At 44.2% G+C, this 23,073-nt stretch overlaps 1 protein-coding gene across 15 annotated transcripts in view; it reads right to left on the bottom strand.

Moving 5' to 3' along the window:
• The window catches only part of TENM2 (teneurin transmembrane protein 2), a 1,297,938-nt gene that overhangs the window by 175,070 nt on the left and 1,099,795 nt on the right, over positions 1 to 23,073 (bottom strand). For all 15 annotated transcript variants that reach the window (XM_051844423.3, XM_051844432.3, XM_051844433.3 and 12 more), the window contains one exon: positions 11,178 to 11,383. In XM_051844423.3, coding sequence (XP_051700383.1) covers positions 11,178 to 11,383 — 206 coding nt within the window. The remainder of the gene's footprint in view (positions 1 to 11,177; positions 11,384 to 23,073) is intronic.

Raw genomic sequence — 23,073 nt, 5'->3', positions numbered from 1 at the left:
CTCATGCTCACTACAGCTGAATTTACAATAGCCAAGATATGGAATCAACCCAGATGTCCATCAAACGATGACTGGATAAAGAAATTATGATATAATGTACACCATGGAATACTACACAGCAATAAAAATCAAATGAATTCCTGTCATTTGCACTGAACTGGATGAATCTAGAAAACATTATACTTAGTGAAATAAGCCAATCTCAAACAAATACCATATATTCTCCCCGATCTGTGGAAACCAATAGAACACCTAAAAGGTAATCTACAGAAGTGAAAGTGATACTGAGATGTGATGACTTTGAACAGCCCTTGTCTCGAATGTTGAGGAACAGATATTTTTTCATACTATTTGTTGAACTCTAATTAATGTAGGGTTAGTCATATGTGTATAAAGTTAATTGAAAATAGATCTTAGTGAAAAATAAGAATGAGACTACACAGGGAGGAGGAAGAAGGGTAGGAGTATGGTGGGAGGGAGGGTAGGGTGCAAAGAATCACTGTGTTCCTAAATTTGTATTTATGAAATGCATGAAGTTCGTATATCTTAAATAAAAGGTTTCTATGTTAAAAAAAAACACCAAAAATGCAAATAAACTTGTGCTATGGACATTTTGAAAAACATGATAATCATCTACTCTCCTTCTATGGACCAGCCTGATTTTAAGTGCTTTGTAAAGACAACCTCACTTACATCCCTCAACACTGTTCTGAGTGATTACTATCATCTTACAGAAGAGGTGACTTGCCCAGTGCCACACTGCTTCAAGTGCTGGAGGCTGACATTCAAGGCCAGGTAGTCTGGAATGGTCCATGCTCTTTGTGCTCAAGCTCTCTTGGGATTGCAACAGTTACACAAGGGTTCCACACAATGCTTCTTTAAACCTTACTTTAAAATATGTGTGTGTATGTGTATACAGATTTTATTTACTTGAAAAGCAGAGCGATGGAGAGGGAGAGAGTGTTAGAGAAGGACAGGGAGAGAGAGAGAGAGAGAAAGGGAGGGGGGAAATGAGAGGAGGGAATGAGGAAGCTCATCTGGGTCTCCCACGTGCGTGGCAGAGGCTCAAGCACTTGGGCCATCATCTGCTGCCTTCCCAGATGCATTAGCAGGGAGCTGGATAAGAAGTGGGGTGTCTGGAACTTGAATTGGCACTCCTGACATGGGATACTGGCATTGCAGGTGGCAGCTTAACTTGCTGTGCCACAATGCTGTATCCTGTATTTTAAAAATTATAATTAAATCCCATACTGACTTGTGGTATGTAGCAGGATCTAGTTATATAAAGATATTTAGAATTAATAAGAAGGTACTTAGAGTGAGCACACTTAATGCTTCAGAAAATGTTTGATTTGGACTTTATCTTGGAAAAAGAAATGCTACATTCAAAATATTTATTTTATCTCAGATTTAGGAAAACTCAAGTTCTATTTGCAACTATGCTTGAGTTGTGAGAATGCATATTGGGTTTTCATACATACACAAAGAGGTGACACCAAACACTTCATTCTATCTCAGCTTCATCGATTGCCAAACACATCCCGTTTTCAGAGACGTCAAAAGATGAGCGTTATGTGCATCTTACAATCAATGAGATGTGCAAGAACAATGCACCATCATTTTAGTTAGACGGGTACAGGCCATCAAAAAGGACAATTCTGGAAGCATATCGGATATTTCTCTCAAATCTCCCAGGATCCCTTTTTTATGTTTTTATAATTATGCTCTTTGAAGTGCCAATCCCGTCAGCCTCTCTCTTAACTGTCTCTGCCGTGGTGTTCAACTGTGCTTCCTCAGCCAGATCCGTCCTTACCAAGGCTTTCCTCTGACGTGTTCAAGAAGGCCTCCTGCACCACTTTCATTGACTTAATGAAATTCCTGGTCTTGGCCACGGCTATAATTGTACTCAGTAAATGACTGTGTTTGCATTGAGTGGCAGATGCTCCTGGAAATGATAGAGCGTCTGAGAGGAGGAAGAGGAAGGTGTCCGACTACCAAGTCCCACCCAAACCAGCTATGCAACCCTGCAGTCTGTCCCCATTCTTTCATCTGTGAAATGGAAGTGCTAGGGATAACACCTACTTCAAAGGGCTATTGTGAGGATAAAATCACACATGTCACATAGTCCTCAAAGCCCTCCAAAAATGCAGGCATTACTGCGAGTGGACAGAGACACAGGGTTAGCTGGGGAGGGATCTGAGCGGAGAACATCTCTATAAGTGATCAGCTGAATGAGGAATGAACAATTCTAACAACTTCTTCCCTTCCTGAGAGGTACTTTGGAAGCCACTGATTCTTGTGAAGATCTGGGAATGAGGGTTTCCTTAACATATCTGAGCCTAGCGCTAAACTTCCCTAACTATTACTTATTAGCAAGCTTGGTGATCTGCACTAGGCTTTCTTTGAATCCAAGCCAATGTGAGTGTGCTCAGGTGAAGTCACACCAGCAACTGCCCTGGTGGATCTTGTTCAACCCAACCCTGGCAGAGCAGACACACGTCTGCAGCAGAGTGGGAATCCCGGAGTGGAAGCCAACGCATATGTAACAGGTCCTGTAGTGGTGAGAGTTCCAAAGCATGGTGCAACTCCCCTTCTTTTATTTCTAAGGCTAGGGATGTGAGTAGCTATTAGATATTTTAAGTGATTTAACCTTGAAACAATTATTTCCTCTTGCTCTTCTTTCAAGATTGTGGATCAATTTAATTGAAGAGGATCCACAGCCTGTCAGGGAAACGATTAAAGAAAATGCTGTTGCTATTTGCAACTACTTAAATACATTCATTATGATTTGTCTCAAAATTATGCAAACAAAACCAAGTACCTAAATCAATAGATTCTTGAAAGTGATGGAGATTACAGTTATCATCTATACTCTCCTAAAGCTTGTTTTACTCAAAATAGATTCAATGGTGTCACAGATTCATTTTTCCCAAAGAGAGATCACAAAAATTAAGAGAAATATAAAGATATGGCAAATACTGATATTTCAATAGCTCAAATGAATAAACGTATGTGTGTTAGAGATGGGGAGGTCTTACCTTTAATACTGCATTGTAGATAAAAATAAGCACTTTAAAGTCTGTTTATTTGTATTTATTTGAAAGGCAGAGAAGGAGAGAGGGTGGGGGAAGGGGAGGGATTGGTCCGCCATTTACTGGTTTCTGATCATGTTCTCCTTACCTATACCTAGCTGTGACCATCCTCACAAAATAATTTTCTTTCTCTGGGAATATGCACTTATCTATGCATTACTTACACACACACACACACACGGTCAGCCCTCTAAATCCATGGGCTCCACATCTGTAGATTCAACTCCAAAAGCTGATCGAAAGTATTTGGAAAAACTTGGGTCTCTACTGAGTATGTACAGTTTTTTTTCTTTTCTTTTTATTTATTTTCAGGCAGAGTTATAGACAGTGAGAAAGACAAAGAGAAAGGTCTTCCTTCCATTGGTTCACCCCCCAAATGGCCATTACAGCTGGCGCTGCACTGATCCAAAGCCAGGAGCCAGGTGCTTCCTCCAGGTCTCCCATGTGGGTGCAGGAGCCCAAGCACCTAGGCCATCCTCCACTGCCCTCCCGGGCCACAGCAGAGAGCTGGACTGGAAGAGGAGCAACTGGGACTAGAACCCAGCGCTGATATGAGATGCTAGCACCGCAGGCGGAGGATCAACCAAGTGAGCCATGGTGCTGGCCCCATAGTTTTTTTTTCTTGTCATGTCCTAAACAATACAGAATAACAACTACCTACACAGCATTTACACATACATTGCACTGGGTATTATAAGTCATCTAGAGGTGGTTTAAAGTATACAGCAGGATGTTTATAGGTCCTATGCAAATACTAAGCTATTTTGTATAAGGGATGATGATATATGTGTAAACACAGATGCATAAACACATATATGCAGAGGTAAATACGAAAATAATAATACCTGTGGATTTCAACAACAAACTGCTTATGCTAATAAAAGTATCACTCTTGTCTGTTTCATGTCTAGTGTTCTACCTAAGATTTCATGTTAGATAAAGGCCCTTAGAAAATTTGCAAGCTCCTGAATCATGTCACTTCCAAGACTCTGCTCAGCCTAAGAAAGTCCTTCTTAGAAGCCACTCTCAGTGTCTCTCTGTACGTCTCTGTCAACAGCGGCTCTTCTGTCAAACTCCAGCATCCCATGAGACAGTCCCCTGCTGTGCTTGGTAAATACCCAGGAGGGTGCCCACCACACTGTAGCAGTTGTGGCTCCCCTTAGGGGACTGGCAATCACAAGGGATGTCCCAAATAAGTTCTCACAAAAGCGCTTTCAGCATAGTACACTTGGCTTCACAAAATTTTTTTCTAAACCTCAAGTGCTTTGAGAAAGGAAGCTTCCAGAAAATATGACTGTGTGATGAGCTCTGCAAGGTGACAGCCAAATTCTGGCATTCCCTCAACACTGCACCTCCAGGGCAAAGCTCAGGAGAGCTTACCTGGCTGAGAAATGGGCTCTGGGAAGATGGAGAGCCATCAGCAAGATGCTCCAGGACAGCCACGAGCCCCAGCATCCCAGGACACCATTTAGCCCACGCCTATTAAACCTATGTGCCAGTTTACTGAGGCAGAGGAAGGGGGCAAGGAAAGAGAAAGTTCATGTTCAAATAAGGCCCTGCAATGGCAAGGGATAAACCGAGCTGGCAAAAGCTCACACCACTAATCTCCATCTATAAATCTGCCTTAAAAAAACGTCATTAGGGAATTCCACTGATGAGGACAAATAGCAGTGCCTGCTTACTCATTTTATCTTGGTTCACATGCCCAGCCTGCCATATTTGTGATGATTTGGCATGATCATGGGACAGTCGGCGGTCTCTCAAACACGTCTCTTCCATGGGCAGTGTGTTCATGTGTGACTAGTTTTGCTTCCCATCCGGCAGATGCATTTCAACTGAAAGCATCAGGGACTTGCTGTGTCTGCCATTCAATCCCTAGTCCCTCCCCTTAATCAACCTGCTGGAGCTGTTAAGCCTACCCCAGGCTTCCAAGTTGCCTGTGGAAGTCACTGGGCTCCTGGCTCCATCAGTCTAAGTGATGAAATAGGCATTTTTAATATTTGCTAAACAGGATTGTGAAGAAGGTGAAGTCCCGGTAGGGCTCCCAGGCGCTAACTGCGTCTTGTTGTCTCAGGTTAATCATGTACCTAATTTGCCGATTATTGACTTGTTCTCGCAAAGGATTTCACTTGGCTTGACATATCAGTAGCAATCAGTGATGAACTGTCAAGCAAACCTCTCACTGCCTTAACCACCCAAGATCCTCACGGCAGCATGGCTCTGAGATTTCCTTTGATGCCTAGCACTGCAGCCAGGTCAGATTATTATTTTTTTTTTCCAGTCTGATCTGTTTCCTTTCTAGAGCCAGGGTTGAGCAAATCTGACAGTTTGTAGGATTTCAAATATTTGGCAAGATGCACTAGACTTCTGCTGTACACACACCAGCCCCATAAGAATTGGAGCTGGTAGGTTATGAATGGCTTAGATTGATTTTTCTTTTCTTTTCTTTTCTTTTCTTCTTCTGTTTTTGCTCTGTGTCTTAGAAGATGCAATGCAAAGTGTAAAAATGCTGCATTAAACAATGTAATATTTCCTTTCAAACTGACAAAGCTTAAAAATGATAATATCCTGTGTATGCAGGGGCTCAAGTAAATAACATGGGCATTTATGCAGGGTTGCTGGTGGATAGGAGTGTAACTGGTACGGATTAAGGATGCACACGATAACTTGCCACCAGGACAGATCTGCGAACCTTTCATGTGTAAATGGGTAGGGCTACACATTGATATTTGCTGTGCTCCTCCCTTCAGGGGGGTCAGCAGATGGTACTTTCTGTGCCACTGAAGTCAGGCCAGGACTTGCTCTGATCTGTATGAGAAAGGCTTACGTGATCTGTGTCCCTTCCAGCCAGAATTCTTTAGGAACAGGTGCACAGTTCTCCACCTTCTCCTTCCTTTGCTATAGGAACCGGCCCTGTTCCTCGTGATAGCGGAAGCTCCATAGGTCTGTGTCCTTGAATGCGGCTGACTGTGCATCAAGTCCTCACTAACCCAAGAGAAACATGTAAAGCTAAGGCTTCCCTATGTGACAAGTGACTCTAAAGTTTAAACTGTCTACAAAGTATAGCACACCTGGACGGTTATAGACAATAGGTTATTTTGCTTGGTTGTTTTAAAACCAGGCCTGTTCTTCATAAAAATAAATGTTAGTTTGTAACTAGCCCATTTCTGGCCTCTGTAACTCTGCTTGCTTGATAACGGCCAAGGCCACCAGACTATGGCTTCTCCTGTCTACTCCCGGCTGCAGCCACAAATAACACAGGTGGCACCAAGGTCAGTGATGCCATGCTTGACCCCGACCAGGAACAATTGAATACTTGAATCATTACATTTTTCAATAAGGTTACAAAAAACCTAGCTGATAACTGTTTCTCGCTTCTGCTTGCACAAGCCCATACGTATAATCAAATGTCTGATAAAAAGTAGGTTTTCCCTTTTTAACCCCTCCCCCCCCACTGCCACTGCAACTCAGGGCTGTCTTCTCAGGACTTGCTCTGTGAGAGGGCAGTCGCCAGCTGGCTAATAAAGACTCCTAATTTGACCTCAAAAGTCTCACTGTGTTTTTAATCTGTGTGCCCCACAACACCCAGCTCAGCCCTGTAGACATTTGAGGCTGGCTTATCCTTTGCAGCAGAGGCCCTGCGCATTGCCAGGTGTTCAACAGCATTCCTGGTCTTCACCCCCCAGAAACTCATGACAGCTGCTTCCCATGTGTGACAACGAAAATATTTCCTGACACTGCACTATGTTTCCAGGTAGGAGGCTACGGGGAGATGGGGCAAAATTGCCCCTGGTTGAGAGCCACTGAAAGAGAATACAGGGCCAGTGCCACGGCTCACTAGGCTAATCCTCCGCCTTGTGGCGCTGGCACACCGGGTTCTAGTTCCAGTTGGGGCACTGGATTCTGTCCTGGTTGCCCCTCTTCCAGGCCAGCTCTCTGCTGTGGCCAGGGAGTGCAGTGGAGGATGGCCCAAGTGCTTGGGCCCTGCACCCCATGGGAGACCAGAATAAGTACCTGGCTCCTGCCTTTGGATCAGCGCGGTGCGCCGGCCACAGTGCGCCGGCTGCGGTGGCCATTGGAGGGTGAACCAACGGCAAAGGAAGACCTTTCTCTCTGTCTCTCTCTCTCTCACTGTCCACTCTGCCTGTCAAAAAAATAAATAAATAAAAAATAAAAAAAAAAAGAGAATACAAAGAAATAGCCTGTATTCCTGCCAACGTACTTCCTGGGAGGGGGAGGCAGCAGTGGTGGCTCAAGTAATTGACTTCCTGCTACCCATGTGGCAGACCTAGATTGAGTACCTGGATCCTGGCTTTGCCCCACGCCAGCCCAGGCTGTGACAAGCATTTGGGGGAGTAAACAGTGATGGGAGCTCACTTTGTCTGTTTTTTTCTCTCTAGTTCTCTCCACCTCTTTCTCGCAAACAAAACATAGTTGATTTTTTAAATCTTTCATAACAAAACACAATTTTAAAAGATTCAGAAAGGAATAGCCTTTGCTATTTAAAGCCACTAATATTCTGAGATTTTCTTTCTGTCTTTACTCAAGCTAGGTTTTGTTACAAAAGAAGACTGCTTCAAATTGGGATTTATTTTCTTTCTTTGGTTTCTGCAATGAAAATATAGTTTATTCTTTAATAAGAAGAAAAAACTGGGAAAGTAATTTATACTAAAAACCTATATTTGCATAATTTTCTATCTATATACAGCATTTGTGAGGGCCACACAGAATTTCCAAATACAAGTTGAACATCCTTAATTCAAAAATCTGAAATCCAAGATAGACTGAAAGCTGAATTTCAGATTTATGAAATGTGAAACACTTGTAATGCCAAGCATTCTGGACAAGGGACATGTGATCTGTACAATAAAACATTTGCCATACATTATCTTTTCATTGTGCTTTTGTCTGCAGACATGTCTCCTATCTTACTCTGTAGCTGTTACATCATGACAGCAACACTGTGAGGGGGAGAATACAGGTAGAAAAGAAGAAGAAGCCAAGAGAGGTGAAGGAACACACCCAAGGTCACCCGGTCAACGTGAGGTGGGGCATGCTCACTCCAGTTCCAGCACTTTCTCTCTGATGCCATGCTGTTTTTGTATCCCCATAAAAAGCCAGTTTCAAAAAGTCAGCTGGGACAGATTCTGATTCTTTGGAAATTTAAATAGTAAGAAAGGATTCACCTCTGTATTTAATATCCTTGAACAAGGATACTAAACCTTGTAGGCTCTTGGTCAGAGCATGATACTCAATAAAATTTAAACAGAGCTATTTCATGCAACACAGCCAATAGAATTGCATATTCTTCCCCCTCCTCACCACTTTCTCTTTCTCTAGCTCAAATGAGTCACCTTGGCTAGACTGCCAATCCCCATAGAACTTAAGTTCCTTGATAGGCTATGCCAATAGAAATGAGAAATTCTATAATGGTTTGAGACATGTGTTAGTCACCTATCCCTGCAAAGAGTTAAGCACCGGCTCCTTGAGGAAATGTAGCTCGTCAAATGGACATGAATGCATGGAATGACAGGGAATGGATGTGCGGATGTGTAGGGAGTATTTTTCTTTCTTTTCCTATGCTATACTTGTTGTGTGCATTTCTAGGCACCTATACTGCCTTGCTCACCTGACCCCCCCCACCCCCCACCCAGCCCGACACACACTGAATTCCCAAACTGGCAGCCACATGAAAGCCCAGTACGTATCAGCCCATGCCAATTCATTTCCCTTCCCTTGAAGTGTGTGATGGGGCTGTCCCTGGAGAGGAACTATTCTGGGAAGACGATCACTAGAACAATCACTGGCTTGGCACAAGATGGACAGTGTGGCGTAGGCACAAAAGAAGAAAGGACATTGTCATTGAGCATGTGAGTCTTGAATGTCAGAGCAGCAGAGAAACTGGATAGAGTACATTTCTGCCTCCTGTCCACTACTGCTCAGTTCCAGAGAGTTGCCGACTTGACTTGCCATCACCATTGGCTTGCCCATGACTCCAGCTGCCCAGAGCAGGAAAGGAAAGGGGTGAATAGTACTCTGGGACAACATGGGAAAGAAATATTTTTCCCAGAAAAGCTCTCTGCATTGAACTGGCTGTGAGGAAAGTTATTCTCAGCTGTGCCCAGAGGCATGTTCGTACTCACCCGAATAATGCCAACAAGCAGATTTCTCCACTGTAAATCCTTCATTACGCTACAGTGGACTCGGTGGAGCCTGAAGGTCAAGGAGACCACCAAACAATTTGTGCAACTTCCCAGAACAGCACCCTGCTGTCTGGCCAGAAGTTACGGCAATGCCTTAGGGACTTCTTTCAGCTGAATTCCTCTTTCTCTGGATGGGAATCTTGTTGCAGAGCAGATGTGATTTCTGTATCAGGAGTTCTGCTTGGTCAGGGGCTGTATTAACTCAGCTCTGGATGATCAGTGTCTAGCCCAATAAATATTGTTCTGGATGGATGAATGGAGGACTCATTGATTACCACTTTACATATTGGTCCCTACAGCATGGGCTGTGTATGGTAATAAAAATGTACACAGCCCTCCATGGCCAAAAAAGAAATAGTACTTGTAGTCCTCGTATCGATCATTCTGGGCTGTAAAGATGGGATTGCAAATAAGTTTTGTCTTGAGAGCCAACACTGGTCGATTGGTAGTGGCTGCCTTGAGAGTTCTATGGGAGGTATTAGTTCACTGGGCTCAGCGAGGAAAAGTGCTGTCATCGATTAGCAATGTCTGCTGTGAGCTAAAGACAAGGAAATGGTGGCCTGACTACCTCATATTTACAAATGGTTTTAAAGCTTTAAATTCTTCCAATTGAATTTTCCAGATGAATACCTTCCTCACACATTTCAAAATCAGTTTTGACTGGATAGAGGGGCGTTTTTTCCACCACTGTTCTTTTTTCTTTCTCTTTTTTCCTAATGCACTTATGTTCTTGCTGGATTTGCAGGCAAATGAGATTTTTGTTTTTTCTTAACATGTAAGTACAACTTTTATTGCAAAAGAAATTCAACATGGGTCTAAGTTTACCTCAAGTGCTATGGCTAACCATCAATCAGGACAAATTAAAGGAGAAATGAGAAAAAAAATAATGAAACCCTTAATATAACCCAATCTCATGAATCTCAATTCTGGGAGTAACCTCACTGTCACAGTGCCAGGGAAATCTCAAGGAATTTAGCAAAGGGAAGACACCAAGAGACACACGCTGAACTCTTTGGTTGATGTCACATCACTCTTGTCATATACAATGGATGCCTCGGAATGGGATTTTAACAAACTAACCCAATAACCACAACATCGAAGTGCCAAAGGATTAACCACCAGGCCTAGCAAAGGCAGCTTACTCAGGCTGGGGTATTAATTTCATTACATATATAAATTTCATTATTTTACAATCCAGTAGGTTTTGTGTAGTCACTATGGTGTGCAAACCATCACAGCCATGTAATTTCAGAGCCTTTTTATCACCTGCCACCCCAAAGAAACCCCAACTGCTAGCTCCTGGCAATCACGACACTCTGCTTTTCTTTTTCTATGGACTTCCCCATTCTGGGCAGTGCATATAAGCTGAAGCACAAAGTACGTGGCCCTTTGTATGTGGCTTCTTTCACCTGCACAGTGTTTTAAGGTTCACTCATATTGCAGCAGGGAGCAACACTTCACTCCAGTCCATGTCTTAATCATACACCTCTGCATGGATGAGTAACATTTTGTTTATCCATTCATTAGCTGGATTTGTGGGTTGCTTTTGCTTTTTGGCTATTATGAGTAATGCTATAATGAATACCACTGCACCCATTTTTATGAGAAGATAATGTTTTTAATTCTCTTTGGCTACAGACCTAGAAGTGAGCTAACTGCTGTGTCATGTAGCAATTCTACGTTTAACTTTTTGAAGAACTGTCTGACTTCCATAGAGGCTGCACCATTTTGCATTCCCACCAATGCCACAGAAGGGTTCCAATTTCTCCACACTCTTGCCAACACTTGTTGTGGTCCACCTTTTAAGTACAGGCATCCTAGTGGGTGGGACCTTGTGCATATCTATGTATTTAACATTTTGCTATATCAAGCATGGCCATACCTGGGCATGAGATGGTGGCAGTCCCCTTCTTATGTAGACACCAAAGAGAGCATCCTTCCCGAGGGAGATGTTGAACTTTAAGAACTGAGGCTGGCTGATGTGAATCTGTGATCTCCAAAACACCCCTGGTGGGACCTCTTGAGTCACTCGACGACCAACTTCTGCTTCGCCACTGTCTATGCTGCTGTTTTTCAATGACCAGGGCACTGGAAAACAGGAATGAACACCAAGTCAAGGCCATCTGTACACAATAGCTAGCTCTATATGTCTGCTCAATTAAATGCCAAGATTTTTGTTTCTTTAATATTAAGAGGAAACTCATGGAACATTTCTTTTCAAGTCACAGCTAAAACATTTAGAAAACATTTAAGTAGCAAAATTATAAACTCATACCCCAGGGCATCTGAAGTCTTGGCACAAATGCCTCTGAAAATTCGACAATTACTCTTTACTGATCAAATAAGAAGAGTTGGAGTCTGATAAGTACATGGGAAACTTCCAACCACCCTGAATGTGACGGCGATATAAAAATTACCAGCAGGGAAAGGGAGGGTGATGTTAATTGGGGACCAGATTTAATTCTTGCAGCCTTTCATTATCCTTTCCAGACAGAAACAAGTCTAATACACACTGACATTCTGAACAAAAATCAGCCCAAAACAAACAAAAAACTCAGCAGAAAATGCAGAGTTGATCTGAGGTTGACCTAGTATTGGGGCTGTCTCTTTCACTGAGTTTGAAGGAGGGGCCTAAAATTATGGGGAACGACACCTTTCTTTCAGCAACATGAACACATTTCTGCTGCATTATTTGAAGTCGCTCACAATGAAAGTATTGGTTATTCACACTCAGCATTCTTCAGAACGTTAACAGGGGGAGTTCTACACACACATATTTTTAAGGAGATTTTCTTAATAAAAATGGTGCCAATTGGCTCCTCCTACACTTCCAGGGGGATTCTTTGCAACTATAGGATTAAGGAAAGGCTGGGAGTTATGAGTAGTTGACCAAGAAAAGCAGATCCATCAGCTCACAGAGCTTTATTTCTCTGATCTCTAAAATGGCAAAAAACTAATTGGAACCTTGTTGGCAAAAGACATTTGTGATTCCTTCACTTGGATTCTGAACTGTGGTTGCCTCTGACCATCCTCCCACTTCTTCACGAACTCCTAGACCCACTCAGACGAAATGCAAGAAGAAAACCAGTCATTTTTGTCCTGAGGGTTTTTCCCTTCTGGGGGCCACTAAATCACACTGCAGGCCCTCTAGATTAAAACCAAGGTCTCCTCCACATTCTGTAGTGGACCAACTCTTGAAAATATTTATCCAAATCTGGCCAACAGACAGTGAAAAGGGCTTGAATGACTGGAAGAAATGATAAAATTGTTGAAGACTGGCATGAACAGTGAGCAAAGCTGTCCACCTCCAGTGTTACCCAGCTACTTAGTTAGAACAAGACTCACATGTGGCCTTGACCTCAGGTACTTGTCTGCAAAATGGCGAAGGGGAATTTTTGCATCACTGAACATCATTCGTGTCTACGTGGCAGAAGCAAGCTGAGAATGACTTGAGGGTCTCAAGCTCTCTTCCCCCTTTCTTCTGTAACATGTGAGAGGATGATTCTTTTTTTTTTTTTTTTTTTTGACAGGCAGAGTGGACAGTGAGAGAGAGAGAGACAGAGAGAAAGGTCTTCCTTTGCCGTTGGTTCACCCTCCAATGGCTGCAGCGGCCGGCACGCTGCGGCTGGCACACCGCGCTGATCCGATGGCAGGAGCCAGGTGCTTTTCCTGGTCTCCCATGGGGTGCAGGGCCCAAGGACTTGGGCCATCCTCCACTGCACTCCCTGGCCACAGCAGAGAGCTGGCCTGGAAGAGGGGCAACTGGGACAGAATCCGGCGCCCGACTGGGACTAGAACCCGGTGTGCCGGCGCCGCAAGGTGGAGGATTAGCCTAGTGGGCTGCAGCACCGGCGGATGATTCATTTTTATCCAGCTCAATAGTGCATCAAATAAAGAGTCAACAGGGGATTAAAATGAAGCAGGAGAAACAACAGCTTAGATCTTAAGAAGAACCCCTGGGCCTCTAGGATAATAAAACTAGGGAATGGGCTCCTTAAGGGCAGTGTGGAGGCCTCCATTACATAACCTCTTGGAGAAGAAAACAAACAACTGGAAGTCCTGAGTGGCCCGTGTCTCCAGACTGGGCCTCAATGGTTTGTTTGTCAAACATTCTGTCCATTTCCAGTAGACACTGACTATATGGTACATGTTTAGGAGCCCACACCCTGGCCTGAGACTGTCTTGTTCAAACCTTAGCCTTGATACTTGCAAAGTGTATGAAGTCTCTGTGCCTCAGTCCTCATCTGTAAAGTGGGGACACAATTGCCATTTATTTCATAGAGTTGTTACAAGGATTCATCAGTTAATCCATGTAAAGCTCTTAAAAAATTTGACACAAAATAGATTCCAGTAGACACTGACTATATGGTACATGTTTAGGAGCCCACACCCTGGCCTGAGACTGTCTTGTTCAAACCTTAGCCTTGATACTTGCAAAGTGTATGAAGTCTCTGTGCCTCAGTCCTCATCTGTAAAGTGGGGACACAATTGCCATTTATTTCATAGAGTTGTTACAAGGATTCATCAGTTAATCCATGTAAAGCTCTTAAAAAATTTGACACAAAATAGATTCTTTTTATTGTTTTCTTTTTTAAGATTTATTTTTCTATATTTGAAAGGCAGAGTTATAGACAGAGAGGGAGAGACAAAGAGAATGAGATCTTCCATCTGCTGATTCACTCCCTACATGGCCACAATGGCCAAGGGCTGGGCCAGACTGAAGCCAGTAGCTTCTTCTGGGTCTCCAAATGGTTGCAGAGACCCACGCACGTGGGCTAACTTTTGCTGTTTTGACAGGCACATTAGCAGGGAGCTGGATCAGAAGTAGAGCAGCTGTGTCTCAAACTGGGTCCATATGGGATGCTGGCACTGCAGACGGTGGCTTTACCCACTATGCCATAATGCTGGCCCTGGATTCTGGCTATTTTTAAGGCCCAAAGCTTAAATAGAAGACTTTACTGAAATAACGGTATGTCCAGGAGGAGACATCCGTCGTGACAGGTGGATCAGAAGCTCTGGCTGGGGCTGGCATCGTGGTACAGTGGGTTAAGCTGCTGCTTGTGATGCCTGCATCCCATATCAGAGCACCTGTTCAATTCCTGGCTGCTCCCTTGCAGATCCAGCTCCCTGCTCACCAGCCTAGGAAAGCAATGGAAGAGGACCCACGTATTGGTGTCCTTGTCACCTGCGTGGGAGACCCACATGGGATCCCTGACTTCTGGCTCTGGTTTGGCCCAGTCCCAGGCCCACCCACTGCAGCCATTTGTGGAGTGAATCAGCACATGGTTGTTTCCCCCTCTCCATCCTTCCCTCTCCCTCCTTCCCTCCCTCCCTCCCTGTAACTCTGCCTTTCAAATGAATAAAAGAAGTCTTAAAGAAAAAAAAAAACAACTCTGGTTACTGTAAACTGGAAGCTGGAAATTGATTTTCTCTAAAGTGCTTCTTTTTCTCTTCTCCCAATGAATGCCTTTTGGGGAAGGGAATCTAACCCAAAGAACCTAGGAAGCAAAGGATATAGTTTTTTAAAAAAAGGAGCCCCCATGGGAAAAAGAGTTTGGGCGTCTGTTAGAGACTGAGAGAAAGCCCAGCAATGCTAATGTAGCAACAAGGTACAGAAACACAATAAGAACAATTTTAAAGAGGACTTTCTAGGCATTATTCATCTTTAATAGTACAGGCTTCTCTTCACGTCTGTTGGGGTTTCAGGGGTGGCTGGGTTAATGACAGGATATGAAAAAGAGGCAGAAATCAGCCCCCTAATCTACTGTGGAAACCGAGATGGGTTCTGAGAATGTCACGGCGAGTGTGGCTGCTAGGAATGCGGTGGCCACACTGCAGATCTTCGTGGAAGGAGCCTGAAGGTCTCGTTCCCACAGCAGGAAGATCCTGACTCCAGGACACTGACTCGGTGAGTGGGCTGTGACTGCCAGTGAGGACACATGGTCTGCGGGGAAGCCACACCTCTCTGTAGGCTTTTTTCGCACCCTATCCATTAAATGAGGCAGTGCACCAGCAATGAAGCTCAGGGTTTGGAGTCAGACAGAACTGGATTTATATCCTGGCTCTGATTCTTCCATGCTGTGTGACCTCTGGCAATTTGCTTAACTTGTCTGGGCTTCCAGGTCCTTTATGTGATAATTCCAACGACATCACAGGCAAGGTTATTAGCAAGAGTTTAATACAGCGCCAAGAACAGAGTAAACTAAAAGCTGGTTACACAAAACAAAACAAAAGAGAGAAAAACTATACAGGAAAGCATTTAACTTTCTTTTTAGAGTAAAGGATTTTTTTAAAGACAAAGGAACTGTGTGTGCAAATAAGATATCTTAGGTTACTTCAAAAGTTCATGGAAAACTGGAATTAAAACAAATTTATTTTGGTGCAAACATTTGAAATCCATGTATAGTTTTTGCATTTTATATATTTTCTAGGAACTTTGAGAAGTACCCTTATATTTGTGTGTATATATATATTTATACATTTATATGTGTGTACACATGCATAACACTATCTATCCATCCATCCGTCTGGGAGTCCAATCCTTCTGGCATAACAAGTTAAAATTGACAGCATCTGCTCCAGGTCAAGAGCACATTTGTTCTAAAGCTCTACTTCTACCCCCTCCTCCACCTCCCGGGTGAGAAAAATGTTCTTTCCCTATGTTTGCATCTTCAGAGCCTTTGCACTTAGCTCTATGGCCTGCAGCGGCTTTGCTAGGCACCCCGGCTGATTCTGCCCACCTTGCGGAGCGCCTCTCACAGCCCTGTGATCCCTGCAGCCAGGCACAGGTGCAGATCGCTCTCTGAGCTCCTATGCTCTGTGCTTGGTGATTCACGGGGATCTGTGCATGCTTGCTGAATTGGAGAAATTCTGTCTGGTGGGTAATTTTAACCAAATCCCTGTGATTATGGGGTGAAATGAGAGCCTTAACCAAGATCTGTTTGGAGGGTGGGTTTTTGGCCTCGTGATTAAGATGCAGGTTAAGTCTCACGCATCCCACATCAGAGGATCTAGTTTCAGTAACCAGCTCTGGCTCCTGACTCCAGCTTCTTGATAATGTGGACCCTGGGAGGCAGAGGTGATGGCTCAAACAACTGGGTTCCCGCTACCCATGTGGGATACCTGGAATGCGCTCCTGGCTGGCAGCTTTGGTTCTAGTGAACTAGTGGATGGGCAGTCTGTTATCTGTCTCTCTGCCTCTAAAATAAGTAAATTAATGCACACATAAATATTTACAAAAAGATTTACTTTGAAATGTGCATGTAAACAGAAACTTTTAAAAATAAAATTACTTTCTGTAAAGGCTTTTTGTGGAATTTACTATTTACATATAATCTTTTTATTGATTTTATCTGAAAGATTGAAACAAAGGGGAGAGAGAGAGAAAGAGTGCATGAGAGTGAGTGAGAGCCAGCTGCCATGAGCAAGCTGGATCATTCCTCAAAGGCCTACAACAGCCATGAGTGGGTCAGGCCTAAGCTGGGAGCAAGGAACTCAACCCAGGTCTCCCACGTCAATGGCAGGACAACTACTTGAGCCATCATTTGCTGTCTCCTAGGAGGTATATTAGCTGGCACCTGCAAACTGCAATCTGAAGTGGAGCTGGGACTGGAACCCAGGCACTCAAGATATGGGATACAGGTGTCCCAAGTGTAACTTAACGGCTGCACCAAATGCTTGTCCCCTGGTATTTGCTGCTTAAAGAAACTTTCTATTAGAATTTCCACTTTTTTTATTGTTTGTTTATTTCAAAGAGAGACAGAGAGAGGATCTCTCTCATTCCCCAAATGGCTGCAACAGCTGTGGCTGGACCAAGTCAAAGCCAGAAACTTTCCTTGTGGATCATTTTGAAGAGTGGCAGGTAAACTTTAAATCTTCCTTTTGCATAAAATCTTATAAACAAAATACCCAAGAAAGATGGAAAACAGTGGAAAGGTCCTTAGATTAAGAACTAAGAGGTAGGAGCTCAGTGCTCAGTGTGGTAGCACTGTGGGTTAAGGTGCTGCTTGTGATGCCAACATCCCATGTCAGAGCGCCCACATCAGAGAGCCAGCTGCTTCCCGTCTGACCCAACTCTCTGCTAATGTGTCTGGGAAAACAGCAGAAGATGGTGCAGGTGCTTTGGCCCCTGCCACACACATAGGAGATCTGAATGGAGTTCCAAGTTCCTGGCTTTGGACTGGCTCAGCGCTGGATGTTGTGACCATTTGAGGAGTGAACCAGCAGATCAAAGATCTCTCTCTGTCTCCCCTCTCTCTCTGTCACTCTGCCTTAAAAAGCAAAGCAAAACAAAACAAACCAAGAATCATGGTCCTAGCCATATTATATAATGACCTTGAATCTCTCTGGAAGGAACAGGTGTAAATAAACCATTCTGTTGATTGACGCTCATGCTTCTTACTGAGCAGCTATAATACACTGGGTCTAGCTCTCCAGGTCTCAAGGTCTTTTGGGCCTAAAGAAGTCTTCAGTGGCATTCCACTCTGGTCTACTGGGGTGAGAGTGTTGTCTCTGGGCTTGTGCTACAAAGAATGTGTGGATGTGCACGTTGGGAATGGCCAGGGAGAGGGGTTATCAGAAAGCCTTTAGAATGAGTTTATCACAGGTGACTTTGCTTTTAAGAGAGAAAGAGTGAGAGTGAGAGAGAGAAGTGAGAGAGAGAGTGAGAGAGTGAGTGTGTGTGAGCGAGAGAGCAATGTCTCTTCAATCTGCTGGCTCATTTCCCATATGGCCATAACATCCAGGGCTGAGCCAGGCTGAAGTGAGAAGCCAGGAACTCGATCCAGGTCTCCCACATGAGTGGCAGGGGCTCAGGCACTTGGGCCATTTTCTGCTGCCATCCCAGGTGCACTTAGCAGGAAGCTGGATCAGATGGGGAGCAGCCAGGACTTGACCAGGCACTCTGATATGGGATGCCAGCACGGTAAGCAGCAGCTTAACCTACTGTACCATAACGCTGCCCCCCCACCTTGACATAAGATGTCGATACTTTAAAATAGTGACTGCTTTCCGACCAACTGGGGAGTGAACCATCGGATGGAAGAACTCTCTCTCTCTCTGCCTCTCTATTTCTCATGCCTCTCCTTTCTCTATGTAACTTTGACTTTCAAATAAATAAATCTTTAAAAAATATATAATAGTGACTGCTTTCCAATTACATTCTCAAACTGTGCAACTGAATCACATTTTGCAGTGTTCACTACCCACCCCCCACTTATTTTTATGGACTCATATTTGAGGGGTCTTCAAGAGCACATGGAAAATGTTAAAAAAATCTATACATGGTTTTCAAATCTTTTTTACATCTAGACAAACTTATTAAGCAGGTGGTTGGCTCAGTATTTAAGGTGCCTGTGTCCCCTGTCAGAGTACCTCGCTTCGACTCCTGGCTCCAGCTCCTCACCCCAGCTTCCTGCCAGTGCAGACTCTGGGATGCAGCCGTCATGACTCCAGGGATCGAGTTCCTACCACCCACATGGGAGAACTCAACTTACCAGCACTACCCCAGCCTCTGCCTCAGCCAAGACGAGGCATTGGGAGAGTGACAACTGGGTGACAGCAGTACCCTCATGCGTGTGCATGTGCACACACTTTTTTTCCCCCTGAAAAACTGACAGGAAGTTACAGACAGGATCCTCCCCTACCTGTAACCACTTCTTTCTACAAAGCAAAGACATTAATTTCTGAACCACAGTACAGGTTTCAAAATCAAAAATTTAACACTTGATATGACAAGATATTTCATCTACAGATCTCATCGAAACCTGCCAATTGTTACGCTAATACTCTTTATGGTGAAAGAAAAAAATATATTTTCTATGAAATTTGAAAAAGGCTTGAAAATGAAAATCACAACATTTGCAATTTTAAAAAAAAACTTAAAAAAATTTTTTTTGACAGAGTTAGACAGTGAGAGAGAGAGACAGAGACAAAGTTCTTCCTTCCATTGGTTTACCCCCCCACAAATGGTCGCCATGGCTGGAGCTACGCTGATCCGAAGCCAGGAGCCAAGTACTTCTTCCTCGTCTCCCATGCTGGTGCAGGCGCCCAAGGACTTGGGCCATCCTCCACTGCCTGCCCGGGCCACAGCAGAGAGCTGGACTGGAAGAGGAGCAGCCGGGGACTAGAACCCGGCGCCCATATGGGATGCCAGTGCCACAGGAGGAGGATTAACCAAGTGAGCCACAGCGCCAGCTCCAACACTTGCAATTTTAAAAACAATGAGAAACAGATGAGTGTTGCACACTGACTGCCTCCAAAGAGATGAAAAGCAATGACTGATTTGGTAAACTGCTGTAGTACCATGGGGGGAAGCACCTCTGTGACTGTCCCTGGGGGTCAGTTCCCTGGACTGGCACCCAGGAGTATAAGTCTGTGCTATTCTGTAAGCTCAAGAAAGAAGCGTTGAATCCAGTCTTAAGTCCATGAATTAGAGCTTGACCCTGGACTTTCCCCGGCTCTGCAAGGGGTTCTAAGATCATTAACCCAGCTAGTCTCTAACAGGACACTGTTGAGAGATAGAAAGCAAGGAAATAGAGTAATCAGAATTTCTATCTTGACATATCAGGTGGGCATTCTCATACTGAGAAGTTCAGAGATCTCAAGGAGGCAGGGTGGCCCAGTGGAGCTGGTCAGCCCTGGGTCTGAATCCCAGCTCTGGTCACTACCAGCTGTGTGCCTCTGGCCTGATCACTATCCCTCTCTGAGATTGTCACTTATATAATGGGAGTACCTTTGAGGATTCAATCAAGTAACCTATATAGAACCTGTCTTGTAGTACTTCTACATCTTTACATCCTGTTCGGCAGTAGTGCTACCTTAAATCAGCAGTAATGACTTATCCCAGATTTGAAGGATATATTCGCAGTGTTCTAATTGCAAATAAAGCTTGTCTAGTGTAGGCACAATTAATGAGAGAGGGCCTTCATCAACAGTCATTTGGCAGAGCTGCTGAAATCAATATACTGTGAGTGGTCATTGCATCTGTAGACTGGGAAGGGCAGCTCGCAGGTCATTAGTAGTAAGTTGTGAGAGCCACAGAAAACAATTTCACAAGTCCATCCCTTCCAAATAGCTGGTGCTGTGTGCTCCGGCTGCTTCTCGTGTGGGCAACTCTGCGAAGGCTGCTTAAGACAAGAACATTGAGATCGGACTTACTTAACAATGACCAAAGAATGTCGCAAGCTGTGTGGGCATTGCTTCTCACTTTATTGTAATAAACGTTTATAGAGCATCCACAACGGTGCTCACAGTACCAGCAAGCAGCAGAGTTGTGGTGCATGCCATATTCCCAGCATCCCTTGTCCAGGCAGTCTTCAGCCCAGGGTTCTGTGGACTTGGCTTGGGACTGATCTGGGACGATCAGGAGAAGAGGCATCAAGCAGCATCCTGTAATTATTCTGTGAGTGACTGGCCTGTATCCTTGGGTTCTGGGTTCTGACTAAGCCTGGTGACCTGACCATGCAGAGCCAAGCCCAGGCCCTGTGTCACTGACCTGGGACTTCCTGCCAAACTTTTCTGTGTTCTCACAATGAAGAGTGGAGGTGCAGCCCCAAGAAACAGATGTTTCAGATAGGATGGCTCTGGCTAGTTCATCTGTAGCTTCAAGATGAGATTTCTGGGGCTTTGGAGGCAGGATTCTAATGATCAATTTCACAGGATCGCCCAGCTCTATCACTCCACGGAAGATTGCCCATGTAAATGTGAAGCGATTGCCTATTTCTCAAACATGTACCTAAAATTTCAACCAGTTAAATAAGACTGATGTCGAGCAAAACGACAGCCTTCCATAGCCACATTAGGAGCTAATCATTTCAGAAAATGTTGCTATAATTCATTTACGGAAACAGCGAAACTATTCCCCAAACAAGCGATAAAGGGAACGGACTCACAGTCATACCAGGGAAATGAAGCTTCACGTTAATATGTCCTAACTTAACGGGACTGCGGAGGCACCTCCGTATCCATCTGCCTTGCAGATGACTCTGCCTCTCATGTTTTTATCTACTGCAAATAAAGTTGAATTCAGAATATTGCTTCAGTCATTACACTTCATTTCCACCTATGTGGGAATCAGCACAACCATCTTAGGGTTTCATTTAACCAACAGGTAAGTGAAAAGATTTTCCTAAAATACTTAGCTCCATTGCTCAAAAATATTGCTGGCCTGAGACACCAGCAGCTCATCAGCCTTCACCTGCTGTGGCTTGGCTATTCCCCAGGAATAGGTTTCCATCCTGAGAGCCACTGCTTCTGAGATGAGAGCCACAGTATCACCGAGCATTAATGACTCTGAAGAAATCTTTCAACTATTGGGATTCTATGTGGCCTTTCTATCTCTTGAAAATTCAGTTTGCTGTCTTAGGTAAAAATGGTCAACCCTTTGCCAGTCAGAGTGTTAACAAATATTCCAACCTCTGAACTTGGTTCTACAGGAATACATCATTAAGTTTATTAGTATTATTAACAGCGAACATTTCTGAGTGGTTCTCACTGTTTTAATACCCTTATAGTTTTCCCCCAACTATCAGATAAGAAAACCAAGGTTCATGGAAGTTTGGGAAGTGACTGGCTCAAGGTCATACATCTCTGCAGCAGTGGAGCTGGCAGCCTTATCTGGTTGTCCATGAAACATCTAACCACTATGATTAGTGGCTGCATTTCAGACCCTGTGCAAGGTAGATGGGATACACATAGGTGTGCAGGCAGACAGCAAACAGAACCTATCTGGGTGTGCAAGTCAACTCTGAAAGGGAAATGAGGGCAAGGAGAATACTGTACAGAGGGAAACTGTGCTTCATTATTAAACCCCACGTCAAGACACGTTGATACAGTGTACAACAGGAACCATGCAACTTAGTGCAGTGTTGTGGGCTGTAGGCAGAAGTGGAAACCTACCATCATGGTGGATGCACTTAACGGGCACACATCTGTAACAAACAACAGAAGAAAAACATGGCTTCCAAAATGTGGGGAGGTGTTGTGTCTGCACATGGGCTGTTGCTGTGTTTGCCAGTAGATTTGCAGTCATGTGATGTTTGACTCCAATATAATGACCCCTGGTCCTTGTGGGAACTTCACTGACGCTGGAAAAGCCCCCATGTAGGGAGAGATCATTTGGAAACCCCAGGCTGTGTTCATGAAGAGGCTGACTGACGGGAGCCAGAGGAGGAATTACCAACCTCCCTGCTAATCTGGCTCCTAGTACCATGCATTAAGCCAACCAGTCAGAATCATTATGAAGTTTTTGCTGAAAGGGCAAGTGTAGAAAAACATGTTTCTAAACAGAATAACAGTCTTTGCCATTTTTTCCCAACTTGCATACCATCTGGAAATTCTGATTTTTTTTTCAAAGGGTAGGAAAGAAATGTGCTCCAGGCACAAATAAATGTTTACAGCTGAGTTATAAACCGAGAATGGTAGGACTTAAAACAGACAGGCTGGCAGTGATGGGACTCAAGCTGCAGTGACACAAATAATGCTGCGGGGAGCAGGCCAACTTGTTCTAGAAGTGGGCCCTCTGCACTGCCAAGTCCTGCTGCCCACTGACCTTACCCAGCAAATGTGCAGGGAGCGATCCTCACCTGGGGCTTGTTGTAACTCTCAGAAGATAAAAGAAAACATCCAGTGTATAGTTGTGCATCCTGACATGCTCACAACTTCGTAGCTTTTGGAAAACACAGCACCTCAAAGGACAGACAAGGCAGCCCATGGAGATTTGTCAATGGACCCACTGAAGGCTGGGGTGATGACATCAGTGACAGTAACCAAGATTCCTG

Source organism: Oryctolagus cuniculus, chromosome 6, assembly GCF_051225735.1.
Source record: "Oryctolagus cuniculus isolate XC-2025 breed Fujian yellow rabbit chromosome 6, ASM5122573v1, whole genome shotgun sequence".
Taxonomy (NCBI): Eukaryota; Metazoa; Chordata; class Mammalia; order Lagomorpha; family Leporidae; genus Oryctolagus; species Oryctolagus cuniculus.
Note: the sequence above shows the minus strand (reverse complement) of the source record. Positions and strands in the feature narration are given on the sequence as shown.